This window comes from Pongo abelii, chromosome 3, assembly GCF_028885655.2.
Source record: "Pongo abelii isolate AG06213 chromosome 3, NHGRI_mPonAbe1-v2.0_pri, whole genome shotgun sequence".
In the NCBI taxonomy this organism is placed as follows: Eukaryota; Metazoa; Chordata; class Mammalia; order Primates; family Hominidae; genus Pongo; species Pongo abelii.
Genome location: NC_071988.2, coordinates 102,374,681 through 102,400,393, shown reverse-complemented (window position 1 = coordinate 102,400,393; position 25,713 = coordinate 102,374,681). Strand labels below are relative to the sequence as shown.

At 36.6% G+C, this 25,713-nt stretch overlaps 1 protein-coding gene across 9 annotated transcripts in view; it reads left to right on the top strand.

Annotated features, from left to right (window-relative positions):
• Positions 1–25,713, top strand: part of PRKG2 (protein kinase cGMP-dependent 2) — a 120,794-nt gene that overhangs the window by 58,587 nt on the left and 36,494 nt on the right. For 5 of the 9 annotated variants that reach the window (XM_009240143.4, XM_009240141.3, XM_002814920.4 and 2 more), the window contains 6 exons: positions 656–724; positions 5,273–5,371; positions 6,663–6,816; positions 8,991–9,127; positions 12,194–12,283; positions 14,375–14,516. In XM_009240143.4, the coding sequence (XP_009238418.2) occupies positions 656–724; positions 5,273–5,371; positions 6,663–6,816; positions 8,991–9,127; positions 12,194–12,283; positions 14,375–14,516 (691 nt within the window). Of the gene's footprint in view, positions 1–655; positions 725–5,272; positions 5,372–6,662; positions 6,817–8,990; positions 9,128–12,193; positions 12,284–14,374; positions 14,517–25,713 lie in introns of those variants that run through there. The other 4 variants (XM_063723487.1, XM_002814921.4, XM_063723486.1 and 1 more) reach the window with 2 other exon arrangements.

Below are 25,713 nucleotides of genomic sequence, written 5' to 3'. Positions count from 1 at the left end.
TACCATTAGATTATATACAATTGCAAGATGTCAATTATAAGATGCACCGCTATATTGTATACACCTAAAAAAAAGAAAATGCTGCAATTACACTACAATTTATCAATTGTAAGACATGCTCTAATTTCAGAGATTTTAATGGAAAAATATATACTTACACTTTGAAATGGAAGTATTTTAGTATTTAATTAATTGGGTGATATGGCACTGAAACTATTTTAATTTTATTAATGATTGATTTAACTTATGCTAATTACTTGACTGTTTTTCCAGTACATTTCTCTGATAAGTTAATTTCAGTTTTGCCTTCTTGTTAGTGAATAGTTTTCCTTTGATCAGAGGAGAGCTATTTTATTTTGACTTTCACAAAGCTCAGAATGAGATTTCATAAACATTTGTAGTCACTTATTCTTCTCTGTTCCCAGTGCAATTATCTTCTTCTCCTCTGAATTCCTTGTGTACATAACTTCTACTGGGGCACGTTTCAAATCTTTTTTTGGGGGGATATAAATTATGATGTTTATTTAAAAGAAGCAGTTTGTGGGAGGTTTAAGTGATGGTTGTGTTTTCATATAAAGTTAGTACATTCCCTAATAAAAGTGGATGTTTAATTTCTAATTATAGTGAAAATTGACTTTCCTATTTTTGTTTGCAGTGATGATGTGAGGTCAGCTAACATTATTGCTGAAGAAAATGATGTTGCATGCCTGGTTATAGATCGAGAGTGAGTATACTGATGTTGGAGGAGGCAGGCCACTGCCACCTTTGAAGACTTGGCCTTCTGTTACTTCAAGGCCGATCTGTTTTCTCATTCATCACCAGTTGGAAATACTGGCCGATCTCAGCTGCAAGTACATTCTATTAAAATTCATGGGAAGGAACAGGGCCTTCTGATCTGAATCGGTCTGGGGCAGGGGCAGATGCTGGAAGGCTAAATATTTTGTGTGCAGAGTTTGTATATAAATATCAGCAATAGACTGATTTAAATTCTGCATCTTCTAGGGAAGTAAGTTGATTAGTTCATTTACGGATTTCTTCCATGTAATATAGTGAACAATTACATAATTTATTTCTAAAATGCCTTTAGTAGTGAAAAAATTTTTGAACAAAACCTCCCTCAAAGCATAAAATATATATTAGCTACATATTTTTCCAGAGTGGATTTAATTGAACATTTGTTGTAATTTATAAGTGATGTGTGTCAATATTAATCTCTAAATGTCTTAGGTTATTCTTCAAAATAAGTCTCATTTTATATCCATCACTCATTTTAAATCATGTTTGAATCTGCCCCCCTGGGTTTCTCATTAATCAATTCAATATTTTTGGTTATCTACTTGACAAAATGAAGGAAATTCAGTGATACCGAAGGCAGGCCATTGTCAGAAAAGTCATAGTGTAGTCAAAGAAATAGAGCATACGCATATGAAATATTAACAAAAATTATAAAATGACAACAGATATCACAAGGTAGTATATAGTTGACTGTTAAATACAACATTAATTGAAAATAGAGTCTAGAGATATAGAGCTGGAAAAAAACTTTAGAGCATTTAAAAATATATTTTTATTATGGAAAATTTTAAACATATCAAAAAATAGAATGGTATCATGAACCCATAATGCAAGTTAAACAATGATCAATTTATGCCTTATTTATACCCCTTTACCACTTCCTGCTATCTCCACACTATTTTTAAGCAAATTCCCAACATAAAATTATTTTATCTATACATTTTAGTTGCATTTCTAAAAGCTAAGTATTACATGTAATGCATGACCACAATAAGGCTAACATGCCTGAAATGTTAACAATAATTCTTAATATCACTTAGAGTTATTTTAATTCTCTCCTCTACAGATACAAAATGAGTCCCAGGTAGGTTACATAATTTTCCCAGCAGTGCTCCCTGTGTTGGAGCTGTCCCTGTCCAGGCTTTCTAACTCCTTTCCCCATGCTTCCCACCATGCCAGTTGGTTCCCAAGCATATGTTCAAAAAGAGGAGCAATCACTATGCAGTAAAGTGGTCAAGGTTTTATTTTAATTTTTAGGTGTGGAAAAGGGATTTAAAGTATTAACAGGACTTTTCTAGGCAAAGAGGAAATGTCGAAGTCACCCTAGGTGAAATAAAACCCTCAAGCAAAAGCATAGGACTAGAAAAGTGTGAAGTGTGTTCAGATAAAGGTACTCTTTGGATGCCAACTCTCAAATGGAAAATATATTGGTACAGTATTGTATCAATAATGCATTGTTTTGTATATATGTTCCTTAAAATATGTGCAAGCACTGAGTGGCATTAGCTGTGTGGTAAAATATTATAAATGGATGCAAAATGCTAGGACTAAAAATAGGACAGAAAGGAGGAACTCATTTCCTTTTTCTTCACTGTAATCACATACACCACATATTTATACAATATCTCATGTATTCATAATCCATAAAGAGGATGCAATAATTTTGTATGGCTTACAAGTTACTTGCCAGTTTATAATTTTAAAATGTTTAGTTCACATGTGTATAATTTAGAGTCTGCAATATACAAAGTATTGCATTAGACACAATGAGACATAAAAATTACGTGAATATTTTCTGTGGATAAGACAAACTGATTATCAGACATACCTAGGTTTACTTACATCTTGAATTTACTGAGACAGTTCAGATTACACCAGCATATTTAATATTGACACATCATTTCACTCAGAAATATATTCCAGCTTGGATGATAAATTATATGATCATCCTAGCTATGACTTATAGACTAGAATAAGATCCCACAATAATGCTCTCATAGCAGCCTTTATACCCTTGTCATATTATTATAACACCTTGATTGCTTTATTTAACATCTGTCTCTCCATGCTTCTGTAAGCTTCATAAATACAGAAACATGTAACTTGTTCACTGCGGTTGCAGTGCCAGCCTTTGACATAGTCCTTGGCATATGGGAAGTGCTCTCCAGATGGTGGCTGAATACAGGGCACCATCCTTGCAATGAAATATAGTGACTGAAAGCCAATGACTTTTTATTTCTTCTTTCTTAATTCATGATTTTAACAAAGGCTTAGATTGCTTACAGTGCAAGAAGGAGAGTTTGAGTTATATTTCCTATTTTTAAATGTGATAAAATATGAAATAACCCTTTTGTATGGTGAGAGCTCCAAACAAATGGGAAATGCTATTTGTCACATCTCTATCATTGACTGTTGGGACAAATTTCAAAAAAAAAGTTCATTAGTTGTTGCTAAGGCTATATAGCATCTGAATTAATGTAGGCTATTTGAATATCACAGCAACAATTTTGTAGCTGTTTAAACTTGACTTTAGGATTAGTTAGTGGAGAACTTCTAGAGACCTATAGCACCCGTCTCACCTCTATTTAGAAAATAAGATTTGTTTACAGTAATACTGCAGTTAGTTTAATAGCCAGCAAAATAACGGTGAAGTATAGAATAAATAAAAGTAAAACAAAGTAAGAGTGTTTCCTTTTTAACAGAAAATTTCAACTATTGGAGATTAGAAAATTCATAGCCATCCTGTTTTATGTCCCAGTACTCTTCAGTCGACAAAGGTCAGTCCATAGAACAGGCTAGAAAAGAGTAGAGAATAGATCTGGAGGGGAAAGGAAAAATACCCTGCACAGTACGTAATATGTGCTTAATAAAGTAAATATAGATTGGTTGTCAAGTAAATGGGTAGAGGCAGTAAGTTGAGACAGCACAATATTGAGGTGGCCCTGGCTTATTAATTTTAGGTATTTTGAGGTAAACTCACTCTTTTCATTCTACTATGTACTAGGTACTTAAAATGTTACAAAGATGATTAAAGCATGGTCTTTACTTTTAAGAAGGATACTATTTTGTAGTAGGGAAAAGAAGTACCCTAATAATTACAAGTCAGGATAGATTGTTGGAGTTAGAAGCAGGGAAGCATTGGAAGTAATCAAGAAAGTTGGCCTTTCACTGGTGAAGAAAAGGATTATTTTTTCTCAAGGGCATAGGATTATGTTAGAATTCCCAATGATCATGAACAGGAGACAGAGTGATTAGATCAGGCCTATGAGAAACCTGTGATCCAGGAAGGGTGAGAAAGGTAATGAGATGTTGGCTGATCCTCAGAGAACTACTAAAGTAAGGTAAAATGTTTTGGATTTAATTATGAAGGAATGTGAAACAGAGAGAGTTATCTTGAGACAAGAGATAAATTTTATTCTTGATTTAAAATATATATAGCTTAACTTAATTAAGCAAAGTTAAAAGAATCTGTAACCCCTGTAACCTGTTGATTCAGCAAACACATCATGTAAGGCTGTTCCCTTCCCACTATCTTCTTAAAAAAATTGTTGTTAGACCTTGTGGAGAAATAGGAACACTTCTACACTGTTGGTGGGACTGTAAACTAGTTCAGCCATTGTGGAAGACAGTGTGGCGATTCCTCAGGGATCTAGAACTAGAAATTCCATTTGACCCAGCCATCCCATTACTGGGTATATACCCAAAGGAATATAAATCATGCTGCTATAAAGACACATTCACATGTATGTTTATTGCGGCACTACTCACAATAGCAAAGACTTGGAACCAACCCAGATGTCCAACAATGATAGACTGGATTAAGAAAATGTGGCACATATACACCATGGAATACTATGCAGCCATAAAAAATGATGAGTTCACGTCCTTTGTAGGGACATGGATGAAGCTAGAAACCATCATTCTCAGCAAACTATCACAAGGACAAAAAACCAAACACCGCATGTTCTCACTCATAGGTGGGAATTGAACAATGAGAACACTTGGACACAGGAAGGGGAACATCACACACCAGGGCCTGTCATGGAGTGAGGGGAGTGGGGAGGGATAGCATTAGGAGATATACTTAATGTAAATGACAAGTTAATGGGTGCAGCACACCAACATGCACATGTATACATATGTAACAAACCTGCACGTTGTGCACATGTACCCTAGAACTTAAAGTACAATAAAAAATATATATATATAAAAAACCTTAAATACAAGGCAGAAAACTATAAAAAAGTTTTCTGTTCTCCTTAATAGCCCCTTTGCTTTTATAAACCCAAAGGATCAATTATATATAGCTTTTAATAACCATTGTACATATTACATCAACTTCAATATTTCATAAATTATTTAAAAAATGATTTATAAAGTCATGAATAACCAGCTAGTGTTTTATGAACTTAAAAGAATGTCAAGTTGCCTTGGTAACTATCAGCACGGAGCATTTTATTTTATTCTATCTATTTAGAACATTCAACCAAACTGTTGGTACATTTGAAGAGCTGCAAAAATACCTTGAAGGATATGTGGCAAACCTGAACCGTGATGATGAAAAAAGACATGCAAAGTAAGTGGAGGAATGTTTTCCTGAGCTGGAGCTGACTTCTGGCAGCCAATAAATAAAGAAGGGGACAGAGGGTGTGACTTGCTGTGTGGTAACTTTTAATGTGCCTTCACTAGAAAATTCTGAAGAGTTCTTTTGAATTGTTCTTCCACAAAGACAACACCACTTCCACTAGAATGGATATTATCTAAGTCTATTATAAATAGTCTGCTCCTTTGTTTTGGGTGATGAGTAGGAATGTTAGGGAGAAATGTTCTAATCCAGGGCCTTACAAAAGGGATATTTTATGTTGCCTGGTGACTTAGCTCAAAAAGACATTAATATTTGATTAGAGGTAAAGAGCAGGGTTATAGTTAGAATTTTTTCAAAATGTAAGGAATCTATTGCCCAGGGGTATGTGGAGGAGGGGTTTGAGTAGGTCTCTAAATGTAGCAATAGTGATTAATTTCTTCTGTGTACTAGAAAACTCTACTTTTGTTAAATGAAAATTATTTGAAAATTGTTTGCTGAAACATTTTTTTAGAGTGAATGCTTAAGCATATGTTCACTAAATAGTGCTATCAAAGCCATATAGTCAAAATTCTTAGAAAACTTAAATTTGAATTAAATTAGAATATTCCATCAGTACTTCGTATGTTTTTGCAATTTTTACGCTGAAGGCCTTTTGTGGTAATAATTTATGAATATGTAACCCAGAGCAGTAAACCTTAATTAAAAGAGAAAAAAAATGGGTATTACTTAGACATAAAGTAAGAAATGTACTTTTCATATTTCACAAAGCAGTTATTTTGGTTCAGCCATGCAAAGCTTCAAGATCTGATAAAACTAGCAAAACGTGGGAAAGATTGTAAGTGTGGCATTCTCCTGTACATGCAGCAAAGGAAGTGGCTCCCTTGTTTCATTCCCATTCATTGACTGCTTTTCATGGTTGTTTTTTAACAGCTTTTTTGAGGTATATATATTTTTAGTTAAAAAAAATTTCCACACTGAGAAGAAACCTAAGAGGTACATTTTAAATACCACAAACTATACCCATTTTACCTCTCATTGATTCAATTTGGCATTCGTCTGTTTCCTGGTATATGCATATGTGTGAGTTTTATGTTTGTATATTCTATTGTTTTCTCGCTGCGTGGGACTGAATCTGATCCATAAAAGTTGAGATAGCTTTTGTGGCAAGTATAAATCATTGTTACAGCAGAAATTAGACTGTCGTAGGAGTGAAATTTATGTATGGCATGACACCTTCTTGATTATGGGTGTGTGTGTGTAAAGTTTCACTTCTCTTGTACAGGCGATCCATGTCTAACTGGAAGCTGTCCAAAGCACTCTCTCTGGAAATGATTCAGCTGAAGGAGAAGGTGGCCAGATTTTCCTCATCATCCCCATTCCAGAACCTTGAGATTATTGCAACACTGGGCGTTGGTGGGTTCGGAAGAGTTGAGCTTGTAAGGGGTTTACGTTTCAAGCATCTGAGAGAAGCCTTTTGACTTTTTTTTGTTTTATATTCCAGCATATCTTGGAGGAATATATGAATTGTTACTGCTATCTTAAATGTTGCTTTGAACTGAAATTGAGGAAGTAAACTTTTCACTCTGTATGTTGTATAGTAGCAGGTCTGTGCTAGTAAGTAACTTGTAATAATCAACTGCTAGTTCAAGCTTACATCACGTCTTTTGTGAATTTTCTTCTCGATAATTATCAATATACCAAGTAAGCACTTCCAAAAGGAAACATAAAATAATGTATTTTCTAACAGCAAATGTGTGTCTGTATACATTCATGACACATTTAGTCTCTATACACTAAAGAAAAGAAGAATGTGTCAAGTGAAAATGCCATAGAGATGAAATATTGAATGTTATAGTTGTGTTCTTTAAACAAGTGCAGTACCGTGTCTGTATTTCACCTTCATTATTTTATTTTTGGGTTGCTCAAAATTTCATATTGTGAGAAAAGAAAAGAAGATGAAAGGGAATATTTCATATTGTGAGAAAAGAAAAGAAGATGAGTGAAAGAGAAGCCTTCTGTAGTGTTGATCAGGATATCTGGGAACTTACAGCCTGATTTCAGTTGTGCTTTCCACATCACCCTCTCTCTGAGCTATCAGCTTCCAAGGAGTAGCAAAAGTGGTACTGTCAGAACAAGTTTTCTAAGGAAAATGTGGAATAGAGATCTGTGACCTTACTGGGTACAGATGGCTCTGAGGCCTTGGCAATTACCAAGTCCTTCTTAGCCCATCAGATTTTTAAGGATTCACCATACCTTATCTTCTGGGAACTCTGCTGACCTGTTGGTCTGCTGGCTGGCTTTGGGCATGAGCAGATTTGAAATGCTGTCAGGAGAGTCTGGACAGTACACTTCAGACCCAGTCCTTACTTCATCTCTGATGGGGGCAGGGACAAATGGTTCCTTAGGATAAATAATGTGTGTAATGTCTCTTATACCTTATGGAGAGATAAAGATAATATCCGTCTGCAGTGGTATTTTTCGTCAAAGTTTGTGGCAAAAGGATTCAATTAACAAAGCTGAGATCTGTTTTCCAATAATAATTGAAGCAGTAAATCCACCATTGATTTAAAAGTCATGGGCAGCACTAATGGCAAACATGAGCAAAATACGGAGTGCAGCCATTTCTGCACAATGTAGTTACTTATCTAGCATAGTCTGCTTACGGAGTTTTAAATCTATCAAAAAATTATTTTAAAATGTTTATTTCCTTTTAAGGAAATTACTTGATCGTACATCTAGAGTAGTACTGTTTAATAGAACTGTGCTGAGGGAAATGTCCTATATCTGTGCTATTCAATAGGGTAGCCACTAACTAGATGTGACTGTTGAGCTTTTGAAATGTGGCTAGTATAACTCAGGAACTGAATTTTTAACTTTATTTAATTTAAATTTACATAACCTCATGTGATTTGCAGTCATCATATTGGATGGTACAGATATAGAGCTTGATTTCATATATGTTGCTTTAGGCTGGGCGCAGTGGCTCATGCTTATAATCCCAGCACTTTGGGAAGCCTAGGTGGGAGGATTGCTTGGGCTCAGGAGTTTGAGATTAGCCTGAGCAACATAGTGAGGCCCCACCTTTATAAAAAATACAAAAATTAGCTGGGTGTGGTGGTTTACACCTGTAGTCCCAGCTACTCAGGAGGCTGAGATGGGAGGATAGCTTGAGCCCAGGAGGTCAAGGCTGCAATGAGCCCTGATTGCACCACTGCATTCTGGGCGACAGAGTGAGACCCTGTCTTAAAATGATAATAATAATAATATATCTTGCTTTGAAAGCAAAGTGAATAATAAGAAAAAAATGGCAATTCTAGTCAAAGTTTTTTATGTCACCCAATTAAAAACAGAATAGCTATCTAAATATTAAGTCTAACAGAATTTTATTTTGCTTTAATACAAAAATTTTAGAGCCACATCCCAGATAGATGAACTATTCTAGAAATAGTGATGAAAGGGAAGTGTGTACACTTGAATGAAAGTTCTCAAAGGGATAAGTGGCTAAGGGCTTTCATACTAATTAAACATGAAATTGTTTTAACTCTCATCGATTAGCATGTTTTATATAGATATAAGTTAATTTTGAGGTATCTTTCCATTTCTTACATAGGTTAAAGTAAAAAATGAGAATGTCGCTTTTGCTATGAAGTGCATAAGGAAGAAGCACATAGTTGACACCAAGCAGCAGGAGCATGTCTACTCAGAGAAGAGGATCCTAGAGGAGCTGTGCTCTCCATTCATTGTGAAGTAAGTGAGCACTTGGCTTCCAAGGACTTAGGATTTTCAGTCTCTTTATTTATGTATTTACTTAAATTATTTTTATTTTTATTTTTAATTTTTGTGGGTACATAGTAGGCATATGTATTTATGGGGTACATGAAATGTTTTGATACAGGCATGCAATGCATAATTACAGCATGGAAAATGGGGTCTCCATCTCCTTGAGCATTTATCCTTTGTGTTACAAACAATCCACTTATACTATTTTAGTTATTTTACAATGTCCAATTAAATTGTTACTATGATCCCCCTGTTGTGCTATCAATTGCTAGATCTTATTCTTTCTTTCTATTTTATTTTGTACCCATTAACCATCTCCCCTTCCTGCATGTCTCCCCACTACCTTTCCCAGGCTCTGGTAGACACTTCTCTATTCTCTATCTCCATGAATTCAATTGCTTTGATTTCTACAAAATCACTTATTTGTGATCCCACAAATAAGTGAGAACATGTGATGTTTGTCTTTCTATGTCTGGCTTATTTCACTTAACATAATGACCTCCAGTTCCATCCATGTTGTTACAAATGACAGAATCTCATTTTTTTTGTATGGTTGAGTAGTACTCGGCTCTTGTTTTAAACTTTCCATGCAAGAGGACAGAAAGAAGAGGTGGAGGAAGCCCCACTCTGGATTCTCCAACCCAGTCACAGCAACAGTACTAAAAATGTTAGAAGTTTGAGATCTGGGGTCAGATGTTTTCCAGTTGTTTTGATTCTTTTTTTTTTTTTTCTTTTGAGACGGAATCTAGCTGTGTCGCCCAGGCTTCAGTGCAGTGGCGCGATCTTGGCTCACTGCAAGCTCTGCCTCCAGGGTTCATGCCATTCTCCTGCCTCAGCCTCCAGAGTAGCTGGGATTACAGGCACCCACCACCATGCCTGGCTAATTTTTTTTTTTTTTTTGTATTTTTAGTAGAAACGGGCTTTCACCGTGTTAGCCAGGACGGTCTCAATCTCCTGACCTCGTGATCTGCCCACCTTGGCCTCCCAAAGTGCTGGGATTACAGGCGTGAGCCACTGTGCCCCAGCCTGTTTTTATTCTTGAGTAAACATCACAAAAATGTGTGTGTGTATATATATGTGTTTGAGTATGTGTATATATATATATATATATATATGACTATAAAGTTATTGAGAAACAGTTTGAACTAGTTATTTTATTCAGACTTAATGCAGAATTGGGGACTAGGGAAGCAAGGATTTGTGTGAAACTCCTCAGAGAGCATCCTGATCTTGAATTTCTGCAGAAGGCAGCGTTTGGGCCCATGTGGGAAGCCAAGGGGGAATGTACCCTGGTTCTAGTAGTAGCTGGGTACCAAAACATCCATCTTCAAAACATCCATTCTTTCTGTAGCTGTCACAAGAGTTTGCAGAAGAAATATTAATTATTATAGACCACAGCTCTCTATCCTTGTGAATTCATGGGTAGTGGTGTAAACCAGTTTATGCTTTCATATATGTCGTAATGCCCCAGAGTGTAGTTTTAGTGATTTCTGGGTAATGTAAAGTGTCCCTGCAATGACTAGAATTTATGCTTTTTGATCAAATGCTTTAAAAGACTCTTTCTCCCTATCCGTCTTTCCAGACCCACTTTTTTCCCCAAGATCAACAAAGAAGTTTGAACCCAGGCAGTGCTGGCAATAGAGAGTCATCCAATTATCTTTATTTTATTTTCCTAGAATGGATGCCCTTTTAAAATTAATATTTTATTAACAAGCTATGATGAGCAGCTTCAGGGCATGGATTAGATTGCATTCATTGTCTTATTTTCAACTCTTTCCAAGGTGCCTGGCATGTAGTCAGGCAATAATATGAAGAATAAATATTAATGACAACATTTATTGAGAAATTAACATACACCAGGTGCTGTTCTAAGCTATATCTATATGTATAGATAATCAACACATTTATCTCACTGGTCAATTAGAATAAAATGGATATATATATTTTTCAATGAATATATATCAATAATATACATAATAATATGTAATCCGTATAGAGTAAAATGAATATATATGTTCGTTGGGAAACAATGAGAAAACAGAGGTTGCATAGCTAATAAATGTCTGATCTGGATTCAAGTCTTGGCAGCTTGATTCAGAGCCCACCCTTTGAACCACTTTACCTGATTGCTTCTTCTATCTGCATGTGATATGGCTGTTCTACTGTCTGCTTTGGTCTGGGTGTGGTGCTAGGGAGAAAAGGGGGTCTCTTGATTAAGGCCCCAAAACTGCTTTTACACAAGGTTGAAATATGATGCCCTGCCTAGGTCCCACTTCGGAACTGAGGCCCCCATTCCCCCAGCTTCAAGGAGTGTGTTTGTCAGCTGAGGACTCTATCTCAGTTCCTCTCTGGGCATTGGTTTTTGTTTTTATTTGGTGAAGAGAACCACCTTGCTCAAGATCATACTCTCTCTTCGGGGACATGCATCCAACAACTGCAGAGCCTCTTGAAGCTGAGGCTTTTGTCGAAACTAAAACATAGCCCAATTCTACTTCCTCCCTCCCCCACAGGTGTTGTTTCCAATTGCACTCCCTACTAATCTGACTGCTTGCAAATCTCAGTCTCAGAGTCTATTTCCAGGGGATCCAACATCAATTAACCAACTAGGGGATATAAGACATTGACATGAATAACTACTATGCAAGGCAAATCTTAAAGGTGACATATTCAGAGGTCTCTGAGGTTTTGGAAAAAGGAGAGGACATATTTGGTAGGTGGGATAATGAGATGTTTTGTTAAAAAGATGGCCTTGGAGGTTGGCCCTGAAGAATGGGTAACATTTACGGTAAAACTGAGATTAAGAAGTTCAGTCTGTGGTTAGAGAAAGGCCAATCTAAGTGAGATCCACAGGAGCAGAAGCAAGGCAGTAGGGACATCAAAGAGGATTTGGCGAGAAGCCCAGTGTAGTTGTGGGGTATTTATATGGAGATGAGGATCATTGTTCATAATGTTATGATGATAGTTCTAAGCAACTTTAAAAAGGTTTTTAAACTAGATTTCTAATAATAACCATGTTTTTATCTGTCTTCACAGATTATATCGTACTTTCAAGGACAATAAGTATGTATACATGCTTCTGGAGGCCTGCTTAGGTGGGGAGCTATGGAGTATATTAAGGGACAGGTAATGAAAAAGTTTATGTACTCACATCTGGTTTAAGGGATGCTATATTTATAATCATTAAAAGGCATAGAGGAAATCATTAGGAAATTATTATAACAAAATATCCCTTGATAAAATAAAGTAGTAATCGTGATATTTTCTTAGCTAACGCTACAATAGTGCCGTAACACCACACAAGGTAGTTGTTGTCATCTCTGTTTTAGGAAGTAAAGAATCCCAGACTAGAGAGGAGGTGAACTATCCCAGGTTACATGACTAGTATAAAGCAGAGTCAGGGTAAAAGTCCAGATGTTTCTGATTCCAAATCTCCTAGCAAAAGCAGTGTGATAAACAAAGGTGGGGGTGGGGAGTGGGTAAGCCCTCACTGAAAAGCAGAGCAAGATGCCTGCAAAGATTCAGTTTTACACAAGGGGGTAATTTTCACACAATTAAAATCATAGATATATACTAAGCACCACCTATGTAAAAGGCTTCATAGTGCACAGTGGGGGTCAGGAGGAGATGCTCTAGACAGTGTGGACTTTTCTAATCAAAAGAGTAAAAAGTAGAAACTTTACCTCTAACGAGTTTAGAGTTTCCTTGGGAGATTACCTATACAGTTTTAAAACATTTCATTGTTTAGTGAGAAAACTAAGTGATGACAAAGAAGTTGGAAATTTGTAGTTAAATGCCAAATAGTGTTGTAGATGGTGAGCTCCGAGGAGGGGAGAGAGAATATGATGATAGAGGAAGGATTCAAATTAAACTCTAAACATGACCCAAATTTGGAAAGGCAGAGAGGCAGGGAAACTGCTTTAAGACAAAGCAGGGAAGTTGAGGTAGTATCATGTCTCTTTGTGGATGGTGAACAGAAGAATTTGGGTAGAAGTTAAGGGCAACAGAAGACATGAGAACGTAGGTTGGCATTAGATTGTGGGGGTTGATGCAAGGCCACATATTTACAGTCAGACCTGTGCCAGTGTTTTTCAAAGTTGGCCACACATTGCATTCATGTGGAAAGCTTTTACAAAGTAAAAATGCTGGGGCTCTAATGCCAGAGGTTATGATTCATTTAATCTGGGATGGGGTCCAGTAAATGATTTTTTAAATGCTTCTCAGGCAATTTTAATGTGCATTTATGATTGAGAATCACTGACTTAGGCAAGGAAAGAACATTGAGCATCTGAGTAGAAGATGAATGTGTTGTATCAGGAACATTCCATTGGACAGATTTGAATGGGGAGAACCTGGAATGGTGAGGAGACTTTCATGATACCAGCAAATGCATTAGCCTCTTCTATCTTTGCTTCAATAGGCAAATTTGTTGAGAAAATCTAAATCATTTTAGAAAAGGGAGTTACTGCTACCTGTTAGGCGCTGTGCTTAATCCTGAAAATGTTTTTAAGTAAGTATCAAACCTTTTTTACTGATATGGATTCTGAGCCTCAGAACAGTTAAACAACTTTCTCAAAGATATAGTGAGTGAAAAAAACGGAAGTCAAACCCAGTTTCTGTCACTCCAAAGCCATGTTCCTCTGTGAGATCGTGTGGCAAATCACCACTGCATTAAAAAAAAATTCAGTCTGTAAAACTACACACAATGCTGACAGAGGGGACTCTAATAAAAGATCAAGGGGCCCCAAACAGAAAAGACTTATGATTCCATTTCTACCGGGGTTACTCTGATGTGCTATGCAAACAGGAAATGAAAATAATCACTTGAGTCATTTTTAAGTCAAGCAATAAATTGCAAAAGTCTGGTTCAAGCTCTCCACTATAGTTGCATTTTCTCCAGAGTTTGTGATGGGTGGCTGAAGAAAGTCTTTGTTTTTGGATTTTTCTCTTTTACATGTTCATGTGTGATTACCAACAACAGTTGTTGATATTTTAATTTTAGTGAAATAGTTCTTGTTTGTATCACATATCTCCCTGAATTGCCTTATGATCTGCAAACAGCTTAATTCATGAGTAGTATAAAATACATTTTATTGTTGATACCCTGCAAAATATTTATATTGCATAAACTTACCAATCCAATAATTGATTTGACACCTAGAACAGCACCAAAGACGTGTATCCAGAGTATTAAGAGGGAAAATGATTTCGTTGCAGAGGCAGCTTTGATGAACCCACCTCCAAATTCTGCGTTGCTTGTGTGACAGAAGCATTTGATTACCTGCATCGACTAGGTATTATCTACAGAGACTTGAAACCAGAAAACTTAATTCTAGATGCTGAGGGTTACCTTAAATTGGTAAGACAAGTTTACTCACTTACAGTCTCATATGAGATATTTCCCCTGGCAAAAGTCGTGTTATAGTTGCAATTTTCTTTTTAATTTTGGTGCAGCTGTTATTCTCTCTTTGGGGGTATGGCCTTTGACATTTCCAGACAATACAGGGAGCAATGTTATGAGTACATTATTTTTGACCTAAGGATTTAATGTTTAACCATATTTGTGACTCCTACTGAAGGGTCACATAATAGAATGCCTTTAAAATTGGATTTTATCAGTATTTTTGTTTAATTTTTAATAATTTTAACTATTTTTAAATTGGTTCTTGCTATACATAGGGAGTGGCTATAAGGAATAATAAAAGAAGATAATATGATTTCTACCCCAAGATATCCACTGTGTACATATAAAGAGAAGATAAACATAGAGATGTTAGTAGTTTTCTTGAAATCTTTTGAGGTGATTTTAATGGGGACCCAGGGTTTAACATCACAACCCTGGAGTACAGGCTTCTTGAGGACGCAGACTTTCCTAGCTGTCCATCTTTGTAATCTGCTGGTCCCTAATATGAACTCCTTTGCATGTTACACTAAGGAAAAAATTACTACTAGTCACATAAACTGCTTTCAGTGAGAAGCTATAATAGACTGGACAGTCATAACTGAGGAGAAAGCAAGGCACTTTGGACCTCGGGAAGGAACCCCATTAGAATGGGGAACCCAAGCTTTTACCTGAGTCCATTTTTACTTCAAGGACGTTAAACCATTTCTGAACAAAGATATTAAAAGTTTCTCACTTCAGAACTTTTATAAAAGGAAATAAAAATAGCTTGCATTTAATGGGCAGTTACTATTTTTAAAGCTACTATGCTAAATCTTTTACAATTAACCTATTTAACAATCTATAAGATAGGTTAGATATGTTTCATCACCCGCATGTTATAGTTGTACAATTCAGCCACATGAATTAAATTTATTATGTGTAAATGCTAAGATATTTTTCTCCGTGGTAAAAGAGTAAAATAAAAGCCCTTTCATGTGAAATCTGGTTAACTTCCAAGAAACACTTTTAATCATTCAAGCTTTATTTTATCCATGAAAGATAGCTTTGAGAACTGGTGAGGTACTAACACAAGACCCCAATCGCTTCTGTTCTTCACAATTCCTTCATTGGTTATGCCTCCTACATCTCTTTACAGAAACTCCAGTTTGGAGTATTGTGAAAGTAAAACCAACGTGAGGGATGCAGACAATTCAGTAGCTCCATCTCTTTTTTCTCATAACTGATTTTTCTTAAAAAGCTGTTTTTTTTAAAAAAACATATTTCACATGTATAGGCATAGAGGTCAATAAATAACTGCTGTTATCCATTCTGCTAATTCATTTACCAATCAGCTAAACAAGAAGTAAGAACTATAACCTTCAGTGATTAAAAAGTGAATATTAAATATTTCAATTTGTAGGTATGAATTAAACTATATACCTTGAAATCCTCTTACTACAAAATGTCTACTGGATGAAACATGAAAAGCAGTATTAGATATATGGCTGAGTTTATAAGACAACATGAGAATTCCTCTGGGGTTTGAAATCAAACTTGAGCAGCAGTATCTGGTGGAAATCACACATCGAAGCTGCCATCTTACGTGCACATAGCAATCCTAGGTGGTCTAGAGGTTTGATTTTAGTAGCTGTGCCTTCTGGGAACAGGAGACCAAGCGTTGGACCTGTGTAGTGTGGGTAGGTGAATCAGAGAACATTGCATGAAACCAGGAATCACATAGATTAAACTCTCGGGGAAATAGGAAACAAGAAAAAAATATCAAATTTGTAATGACAGATTATATGCAAAGAAACATGCTTTTCTCATTATTGGCTCTTGGTAGAGGAATAGAAACCTATCCCTAAGAATTCTTGGCTATAGGTTGATCTTAGTGGAGGTTGGGTGCCCAGTCTTCAAGGATGGAAAAATCTAAGCAAGAATTTAAATGAAATGAGTCTATGTTGGTGGCATGCCCAAGTTCCCAAGAATCAATGTATATTCTTTCTGGAAGAATATACTCTCAACTCAGGACACAAAGAACTACTGGATCTAAAGTTCTAGGGAACATAAGCCAACATTAAAAAACATAAATGTATGAGGAAAAAAGCTACTATAGGCTTTCATTTCCAGAAACAAAAAGAGCAGAAGCAGACACATAAGTGCCTCATTTATTGGAGTAATCAGATATAGACTATAAAATAAATATATCTAATATGTTTTAAAACTAAGAGAGGGATAAAAAATGAGCAAGGATCAGAAACTCAAAAAAGATCTAAAAGATATGGAAGGAAACTAACAAAGCATCTAATAAGAAATTAAGAGTATAATGATTGAAATTATATATGCAATGAAAGCTTTCATTAATGGTGGAGTAGCTTGCATTGGACTACCCTTTTGATAAGATTAATCATAATTGAAGGCATTGAAAAGAAATAAAGAGTAGATATTCAAGCTTTGTAAAAAGGAAATCATGCTGGGTGAGATCCACATTAAAACAGCTGTTATACAGCTGTTCACTTCAGGACAATCTTCAGTGTATAAGGAAAGGGGAATAAACCTCTAGTTAAAATTGTACCTCATAGTAAGGTAGTGAGCATTTTTTATCAGGTTGTGAACAGGATAAAAATATCTCTTCTTATCACTTGTATTTAACATTGTAATAGAGGTCTTAGCAAATTAAACTAAGAAAGATAAATGAAACCCCCAAAGATTATAAAGGAAGAAGTTACCTGTTTTTATTTGTAATGTGAATTTTTATTTAGAAAAGTCTGAAGACTCTACCAAAGAGGTACTTGAAACAAGAGGTAAGTTAAGTATGATTACGGGTACAAAGTAATATACAAATATAAATTCTGCATTTACTTACTAGCAATAAAAATTTGTAAGTGAAATAAAATAACCTTCATAACACTAAAAATTATAAAATAATTTTCAGTAAATTTAATATGTAAAAAGTATGAGACTTCTACATTAAAACCCACAAAATATCACTGAAAAGAAACCTAAATGGCAAGATATACTATATTCATGGATTAGATAATTCAATATTTGATAAGCTATTCTCCTCAAATTGATCTAAGATTCAATATTACTGCATTAAAAATTTGAGCAGCCATTTTTTTTAGAAATGGAGATGTTTATTCTAAAATTTACCTAGAGATGCAAAATGATTAGAAGGGTCAATAAACACTTTGAAAAAGAACAAAATTAAAGAATATATACTATTAATATCAAGACTATAAAGCTACAGTAATCAAGGCAGTATGATATGGGTATAGGAAAAGACAAATAACTCAGTCTAATAGAATAAAGTCCAGAAATAAACACGCACAGTCAGCAAAAGAATCTTTTCAAAAAACATTGCTGAAACAACTGGATATCCATATGTGGAAAAAAATTAACCTAAAGCCCACCACAAACCATATACAAAAATTAATTCTAGATGAATCCTAGACCTGTAAATCACCTAGACATAAACATAAGGTAATATTTTCACAATTTGAGGTAGGCCAGTATTTCTTAGAATACAAATATTTGCAATATATATTTACATTACAAAAGGCTTGTATCTAGAATATATTTAAAAACTCCTACAAATCACTAATAAAAAGACAAATCAATTTTTTAAAATGGTCAGCATCTTAAAAAACCACTTCATGGTGGCTGGCAAGATGGCCGAATAGGAACAGCTCTGGTCTGCATCTCACAGAGAGATCAATGCAGAAGGCAGGTGATTTCTGCATTTCTAACTGAGATACCCGGCTCCTCTCATTAGGACTGGTTAGACAGTGGGTGAGCTGAAGCAGGGTGGAACGTCACCTCACCTGGGAACCACAAGGGATTGGGGAACTCCCTCACCTAGCCACGGGAATCCATGAGGGACTGTGCTGTGAGGAATGGTAAATTCCAGCCCCAGATACTAAGCTTTTCCCATGGTCTTTGCAACCCGCAGACCAGGAGATTCCCTCGGGTGCCTACATCATCAGGGCCCTGGGTTTCAAGCACAAAACTGGGTGGCCATTTGGGCAGACACTGAGCTAGCTGCAGGAGTTTTATTCTCATACCCCAGTGGCACTTGGAATGCAAGTGAGACAGAACCATTCATTCCCCTGGAAAGGGGGCTGAAGCCAGGGAGCCAAGTGGTCTAGCTCAGCAGATCCCACCCCCATGGGGACAAGCAAGCTAAGATTCACTGGTTTGAAATTCTCCCTGCCAGCACAGCAGTCTGAAGTCGACCTGGGATGCTCGAGCTTGGTGGAGGGAGGGGCATCCACCATTACTGAGGCTTGAGTAGGCAGTCTTACCCTTACAGTATAAACAAAGCCACCGGGAAGTTGGTGGAGCCCGCTGCAGCTCAGCAAAACCACTGTAGCCAGACTGCCTCTCTAGATTCCTCCATTTTGGGCAGGACATCTGTGAAAGAAAGGCAGCAGTCCCAGTCAGGGGCTCATAGATAAAACTACTCTGTCCCTGGGACAGAGCACCTGGGGGAAGGCGTGGCTGTGGGTGCAGCTTCAGCAGACTTAAACATTCCTGCCTGCTGGCTCTGAAGAGAGGAGGGGATCTCCCAGAACAGAGCTCGAGCTCTGCTAAGGGACAGACTGCCTCCTCAAGTGGGTCCCTGACCCTTGTTCCTCCTGACGGGGAGACACCTCCCAGCAGGTGTCAACAGATACCTCATACAGGAGAGCTCCAGCTGGCATCTGGCAGGTGCTCCTCTGGGATGAAGCTTCCAGAGGAAGGAAAAGGCAGCAATCTTTGCTGTTCTGCAGCCTCACCTGGTAATACAAAGGCAAACAGGGTCTGGAGTGAACCTCCAGCAGACCTGCAACAGAGGGGCCTGACTGTTAGAAGGAAAACTAACAAACAGAAAGGAATAGTGTCAACATCAACAAAAAGGACTTCCACCCAAAAACCCCATCTGAAGGTCACCAACATCTAATACCAAAGGTAGATAAATCCATGTAAGTGAGGAAAAAACAGCACAAAAAGGCTGAAAATTCCAAAAACCAGGAAAAATAAAATCCTTTACAGAGAAGCAAATGCTGAAAGGTTTTGTCACTACGAGGCCTGCCTTACAAGAGCTTCTGAAGGAAGCACTAAATATGGGAAGGAAAAACTGGTACCAGCCACTGCAAAAACATTCCAAATTGTAAAGAACATCGACACTATGAAGAAATGGCATCAACTAATGGGCAAAATAAGCAGCTATCATCATAATGACAGGATCAAATTCACACATAACTATATTAACCTTAAATGTAAACAGGCTAAATGCCCCAATTAAAAGACACAGACTGGCAAATTGGATAGAGTCAAGATGCATCAGTGTGCTGTTTTCAGGAGAACCATCTCACATGCAAAGACACACATAGGCTCAAAATACAGGGATGGAGGAATGTTTACCAAGCAAATGGAAAGCAAAAGAATGCAGGGGTTGCAATCCTAGTCTCTGGTAAAACAGACTTTAAATCAACAAAGATTTAAAAAGACAAAGAAGGGCATTACATAGTGGTAAAGGGATCAATGCAACCAGAAGAGCTAACTATCCTAAATATATATGCACCCAATACAGGAGAACCCAGATTCATAAAGCAAGTTCTTACAGACCTACAAAAAGACTTAGATAATAATAGTGGGAGACTTTAACACTCCACTGTCAACATTAGACAGATCAATGAGACAGAAAATTAACAGGAATTTTAAATATTCCTGGAATATTTAATATTCAGGAATTGATGTCAGCTCTGGACCAAGCAGACCTAGTAGATGTCTACAGAACTCTCCACTGCAAATCAACAGAATATATATTCTTCTCAGCACCACATCACACTTATTCTAAAATTGACCACATAATTGGAAATAAAACACTCCTCAGCAAATGCAAAAGAATGGAAATCCTAAGTCTCTCAGACAACAGTGCAATCAAATTAGAACTCAGGATTAAGAAACTCACTCAAAACTGCACAACTACATGGAAACTGAACAACCTGCTCCTGAATGACTACTGGGTAAATAACAAAATTAAGGCAGAAATAAATAAGCTATTTGAAACCAATGAGAACAAATACACAACATACCAGAATTTCTGGGACACAGCTAAAGCAGTGTTTAGAGGGAAATTTATAGCACTAAATGCCCACAGGAGAAAGTGGGAAAGATCTAAAATCAACACCCTAACATCACAATTAAAAGAACTTGAGAAGCAAGAGCAAACAAATTCAAAAGCTAGCAGAAAACAAGAAATAACTAAGATCAGAGCAGAACTGAAGAAGATAGAGACATGAAAAACCCTTCAAAAAATCAATGAATCTAGGAGCTGGTTTCTTGAAAAGATTTACAAAATAGACCACTAGTCAGACTAATAAAGAAGAAAAGAGAGAAGAATCCAATAGACACAATAAAAAATGATAAAGGGGATATCACCACTGATCCCACAGAAATACAAACTACCATCAGAGAATAGTATAAATACTTCTATGCAAATAAACTAGAAAATCTAGCAGTGGATAAATTCTTGGACACATACACCCTCCCAAGGCTAAACCGGGAAGAAGTCGAATCCCTGAATAGACGAATAACAAGTTCTGAAATTGAGGCAGTAATTAATAGCCTACCAACAAAAAAAAAAGCCCAAGACCAGATGGATTCACAGCCGAATTCTAACAGAGGTACAAAGAGGGGCTGGTACCACTCCTGAAACTATTCCAAACAATAGAAAAAGAGGAACTCCTCCCTAACTCATTTTATGAGGCCTGCATCATCCTGATACCAAAATCTGGCAGAAACACAACAAAAAAAGAAAATTTCAGGCTAATATCCCTGATGAACATCAATGTGAAAATCTTCAATAAGGTACTGGCAAACCGAATCCAGCAGCACATACAAAACTTTGTCCACCACAATCAAGTCAGCTTCATCCCTGGGTGGGTTGCAAGGCTGGCTCAACATATGCAAATAAATAAATGTAATTCATTAGATAAAGAGGATGAATGACAAAAACCACATGATTATCTCAATAGATGCAGAAAAGGCTTTCGATAAAATTCAACACCACTTTATGCTAAAAACTCTCAATAAACGTATCTCAAAATAATAACAGCTATTTATGACAAACCCACAGCCTATATCATACTGAATGGACAAAAGCTGGAAGCATTCCCTTTGAAAATCAGCAGAAGACAAGGATACCCTCTCTCACCACTCCTATTCAACATAGTATTGGAAGTTCTGGCCAGGGCAATCAGGCAAGAGAAAGAAATAAAGCATATTCAAATAGGAAGAGAGGAAGTCAAATTGTCTCTGTATGCAGATGACATGATTGTATATTTAGAAAACCCCATCATCTCAGCCCAAAATCTCCTAAAGCTGATAAGCAAATTCAGCAAAGTCTCAGGATACAAAATCTATGTGTCAAAATTAGAAGCATTCTTATACACCAATAATACACAGAGAGCCGAATCATGAGTGAACTCCTTTTCACAATTGCTGCAAAGAGAATAAAATACCTAGGAATACAACTTACAAGGGATGTGAAGGACCTCTTCAAGGAGAACTACAAACCACTGCTCAAGGAAATAAGAGAGGACACAAACGAATAGAAAAATATTCCATGCTCATGGATAGGAAGAATCATTTATAGATTCAATGCTATCCCCATCAAGCTACCACTGACTTTCTTCACAGAATTGGAAAAAACTACTTTAAATTTCATATGCAACCAAAAAAGACCTGTATAGCCAAGACAATTCTAATCAAAAAGAACAAAGCTGGAGGCATCATGCTGCCTGACTTCAAACTATGCTACAAGATTACAGTAACCAAAACAGCATGGTACTAGTCCCAAAACAGATATGTAGACCAATGGAACAGAACAGAGGCCTCAGAAATAATACCACACGTCTACAACCATCTGATCTTTGACAAACCTGACAAAAACAAGCAATGGGGAAAGGATTCCCTAATCAATAAATGGTGTCGGGAAAAACTGGCTAGTCATATGCAGAAAACTGAAACTGGACCCCTTCCTTACACCTTATACAAAAATTAACTGAAGATAGATTAAAGACTTAAATGTAAGGCCTAAAACCATAAAAACCCTAGAAGGAAACCTAGGCAGTACCATTCAGGGCATAGGCATGGGCAAAGACTTTATGACTAAAACACCAAAAGCAATGGCAACTGAGCCGAAATTGACAAATGGGATGTAATTTAACTAAGGAGCTTCTGCACAGCAAAACAAACTGTCATCAGAGTGAACAGGCAACCTACAGAATGGGAGAAAATTTTTGCAATCTACCCATCTGACAAACGGCTAATATCCAGAATCTACAAGAAACTTAAAAAAATTTACAAGAAAAAAAAAAACATCAAAAAGTGGGCAAAAGAGACAAACAGATACTTCTCAAAAGAAGACATTTATGCGTCCAAAAAACATATGAAAGAAAGCTCATCATCACTGGTCATTAGAGAAATGCAAATCAAAACCACAATGAGATACCAGCTCACGCCAGTTAGAAGGGCAATCATTAAGAAGTCTGGAAATAACAGATGATGGAGAGAATGTGGAGAAACAGGGATGCTTTTACACTATTGATGGGAGTGTAAATTAGTTCAACCATTGTGGAAGACAGTATGGCGATTCCTCAAGGACCTAGAACCAGAAATACTATTTGACCCAGCAATCCCATTACTGGGTATGTACCCAAAGGATTATAAATCGTTCTACTATAAAGACACATGCACATGTATGTTTATTGCAGCACTACTCACAATAGCAAGTGTTGGAACCAATTCAAATGCCCATCAATGATAGACTAGATAAAGAAAATGTGGCATATATACACCATGGAATACTATGCAGCCATAAAAATGGATGAGTTCATGTCTTTTGCAGGGACATGGATGAAGCTGGAAACCATCATTCTCAGCAAATTAACACAGGAACAGAAAACCAAACATTGCATGTTCTCCCTCTAAGTGGGAGTAGAACGATGAGAACACATGGACCCAGGGAGGGGAACATCACACACCAGGGCCTGTCGGGGGCTGGGGTGTCTAGGGGAGGGATAGCATTAGGAGAAATACCTAATGTAGATGACGGGTTGATGGGTGCAGCAAACTACCATGGCATATGTATACCTATGTAACAAACTTGCACGTTCTGCACATGTATCCCAGAACTTAAAGTATATCTATTAAAAAAAACACTTCACAAAAGAAAATATAGAAATGGTCAGTAAGTCATGTCAGTAGTCATCAAGGAAATGCAAATTAAAACCACAGATTTGCCATTTCATACCTACTTAAAAAGGTTTATAATACCAAGTGTTGGTGAGGCTGTTCTCTTACATTTCTAGTAGGAAAAGAAAATTGTAAACCATTCAAAGAATAGCTAGTCAGTTTTTCACAGAGTCAAACATAACTATTCCGTGACAAGAAATTCCAGTTTTTTGGTATTTATCCAGGTAAACTGAAATCATGTCTTCAAATATCTTGGCCTCAAATTTTATAACAACTTTATTCCTAATAGCCCCCAAATTGGAAACAGCCAAAATACCCATCATCAACTGAATGTATAAACATATAGTAGTGTACTCAGCAGTGGAATGCTGCTCACCAATAAAAAGGAACAACATGAATGCATTTTTTAAACTGATGACCAAAGGAAGCCACACACAGAAGAGTACCTTCTGCATGATTCCATGTATCAAAGTTCTAGAACAAAAAAAAGTTCTAGAACAGGTGTCAGACATAAATACAATGGTTGTCTCTGGGAAAAACATTTGACTGGAAAGGAGCTTGAGGGAATTTTTTTAAATAACAGGAATGCCTATATCTTGACAGTATGGTGGTTGCAGCTACATCGGTATAATATGCATTAAAATTCAATGAACTGTACACTAAAAATCTATGGATTTTATTGCTTATAAATCAATTTAAAAAACTGTAACATAAAGGTTAAATAGCAGATGATTGACCCAACAAAGAAAAAAATCTGAACTGAAAGATAAATTTAAGTAATTTACATAGAATAGAGACATAAAAACATGGAACATAGGAAAGAGAAATGAAAAGAGTTGGAGAATAGAGTGGAGTCCTAGACAAAAATCATATAGAGTGAGGCAAAAGCAATATTTAAGAAATCGAAACTAAAAAATTTCCAGAAATTAAAAATGACACCAATCATCAAATAAAGAGACTCCAACAATTCTAAACTGGGATAAACAAGTTCCTATTTTACGTAACAAACCATTCCAAAATATAATGGCTTAAAACAACAATAATCATTTATGATCTCAGGTTTCTGTGGGTCAGGAATTTGGAAGTGATTTTGCTTGAGTTCTCTGAGGAAGTTACAGTCAGATGGTATCGGGGGCTGCAGTCACCTGGAGGCTCAGAGACCCATTAGAATAGAGGAACCGAATCCAAGGTGACTTCCTCATGTGCTGCAAGCTGATGCTGGCTGTTAGTTGGGTGCCTTAATTCTTCTCCAGGTGGGTCTCTTGCTGGGACCAATTGAATAACTCATGGCAGCTGGCTTCCCTCAGGGTGAATTATCCAAGAGACAATGAAAAAGCTACAAAGCTTTTGGAAGACCTGCTCTTGAAAGTCACACACTAGCACTTCCAGTGTATTCTGTTGGCTACACAGGGCCTGCTCTTGTTCATTGTGGGATGAGACGCTTCAGAATAGCAAAAAGATATCACAGATATTTGCTATTGTAGTAGTGAAAGTACAAAACAAAAACAAACATAAAGTCTTAAGAGTTATCCCATGGAGAAAAGATAGCTTATATATAAAGGAATAAAAATTAAGCTTTCAGTTGACATCTCAACAGCAACAATAGAAGCTAGAATGCAGTAGAATTTAAAGTTCTGAAAAAAAGTAAGTGAAAAACTCCATGTCCAGGGAAACTGTCTTTCAGAAAGGGTGAAAGACATTTTCAGACAAAGATAAAGGGTGTTTACTTCTACATACAAAGGATATGCTTAAGAGAGAAGAAAAATGATCCCTGATGAAGGATCTGATATGCCACAAGGAATGGTGACCATAAAGAAATGGTAAACATGTTACCTTGTTAAAAAATTATGGCATAAAGTAATAATTATTCCAATAGATAGTATTAAAATTTTAAAAATGTGAAATAACTGAACAACAGTAGCATGCAAAC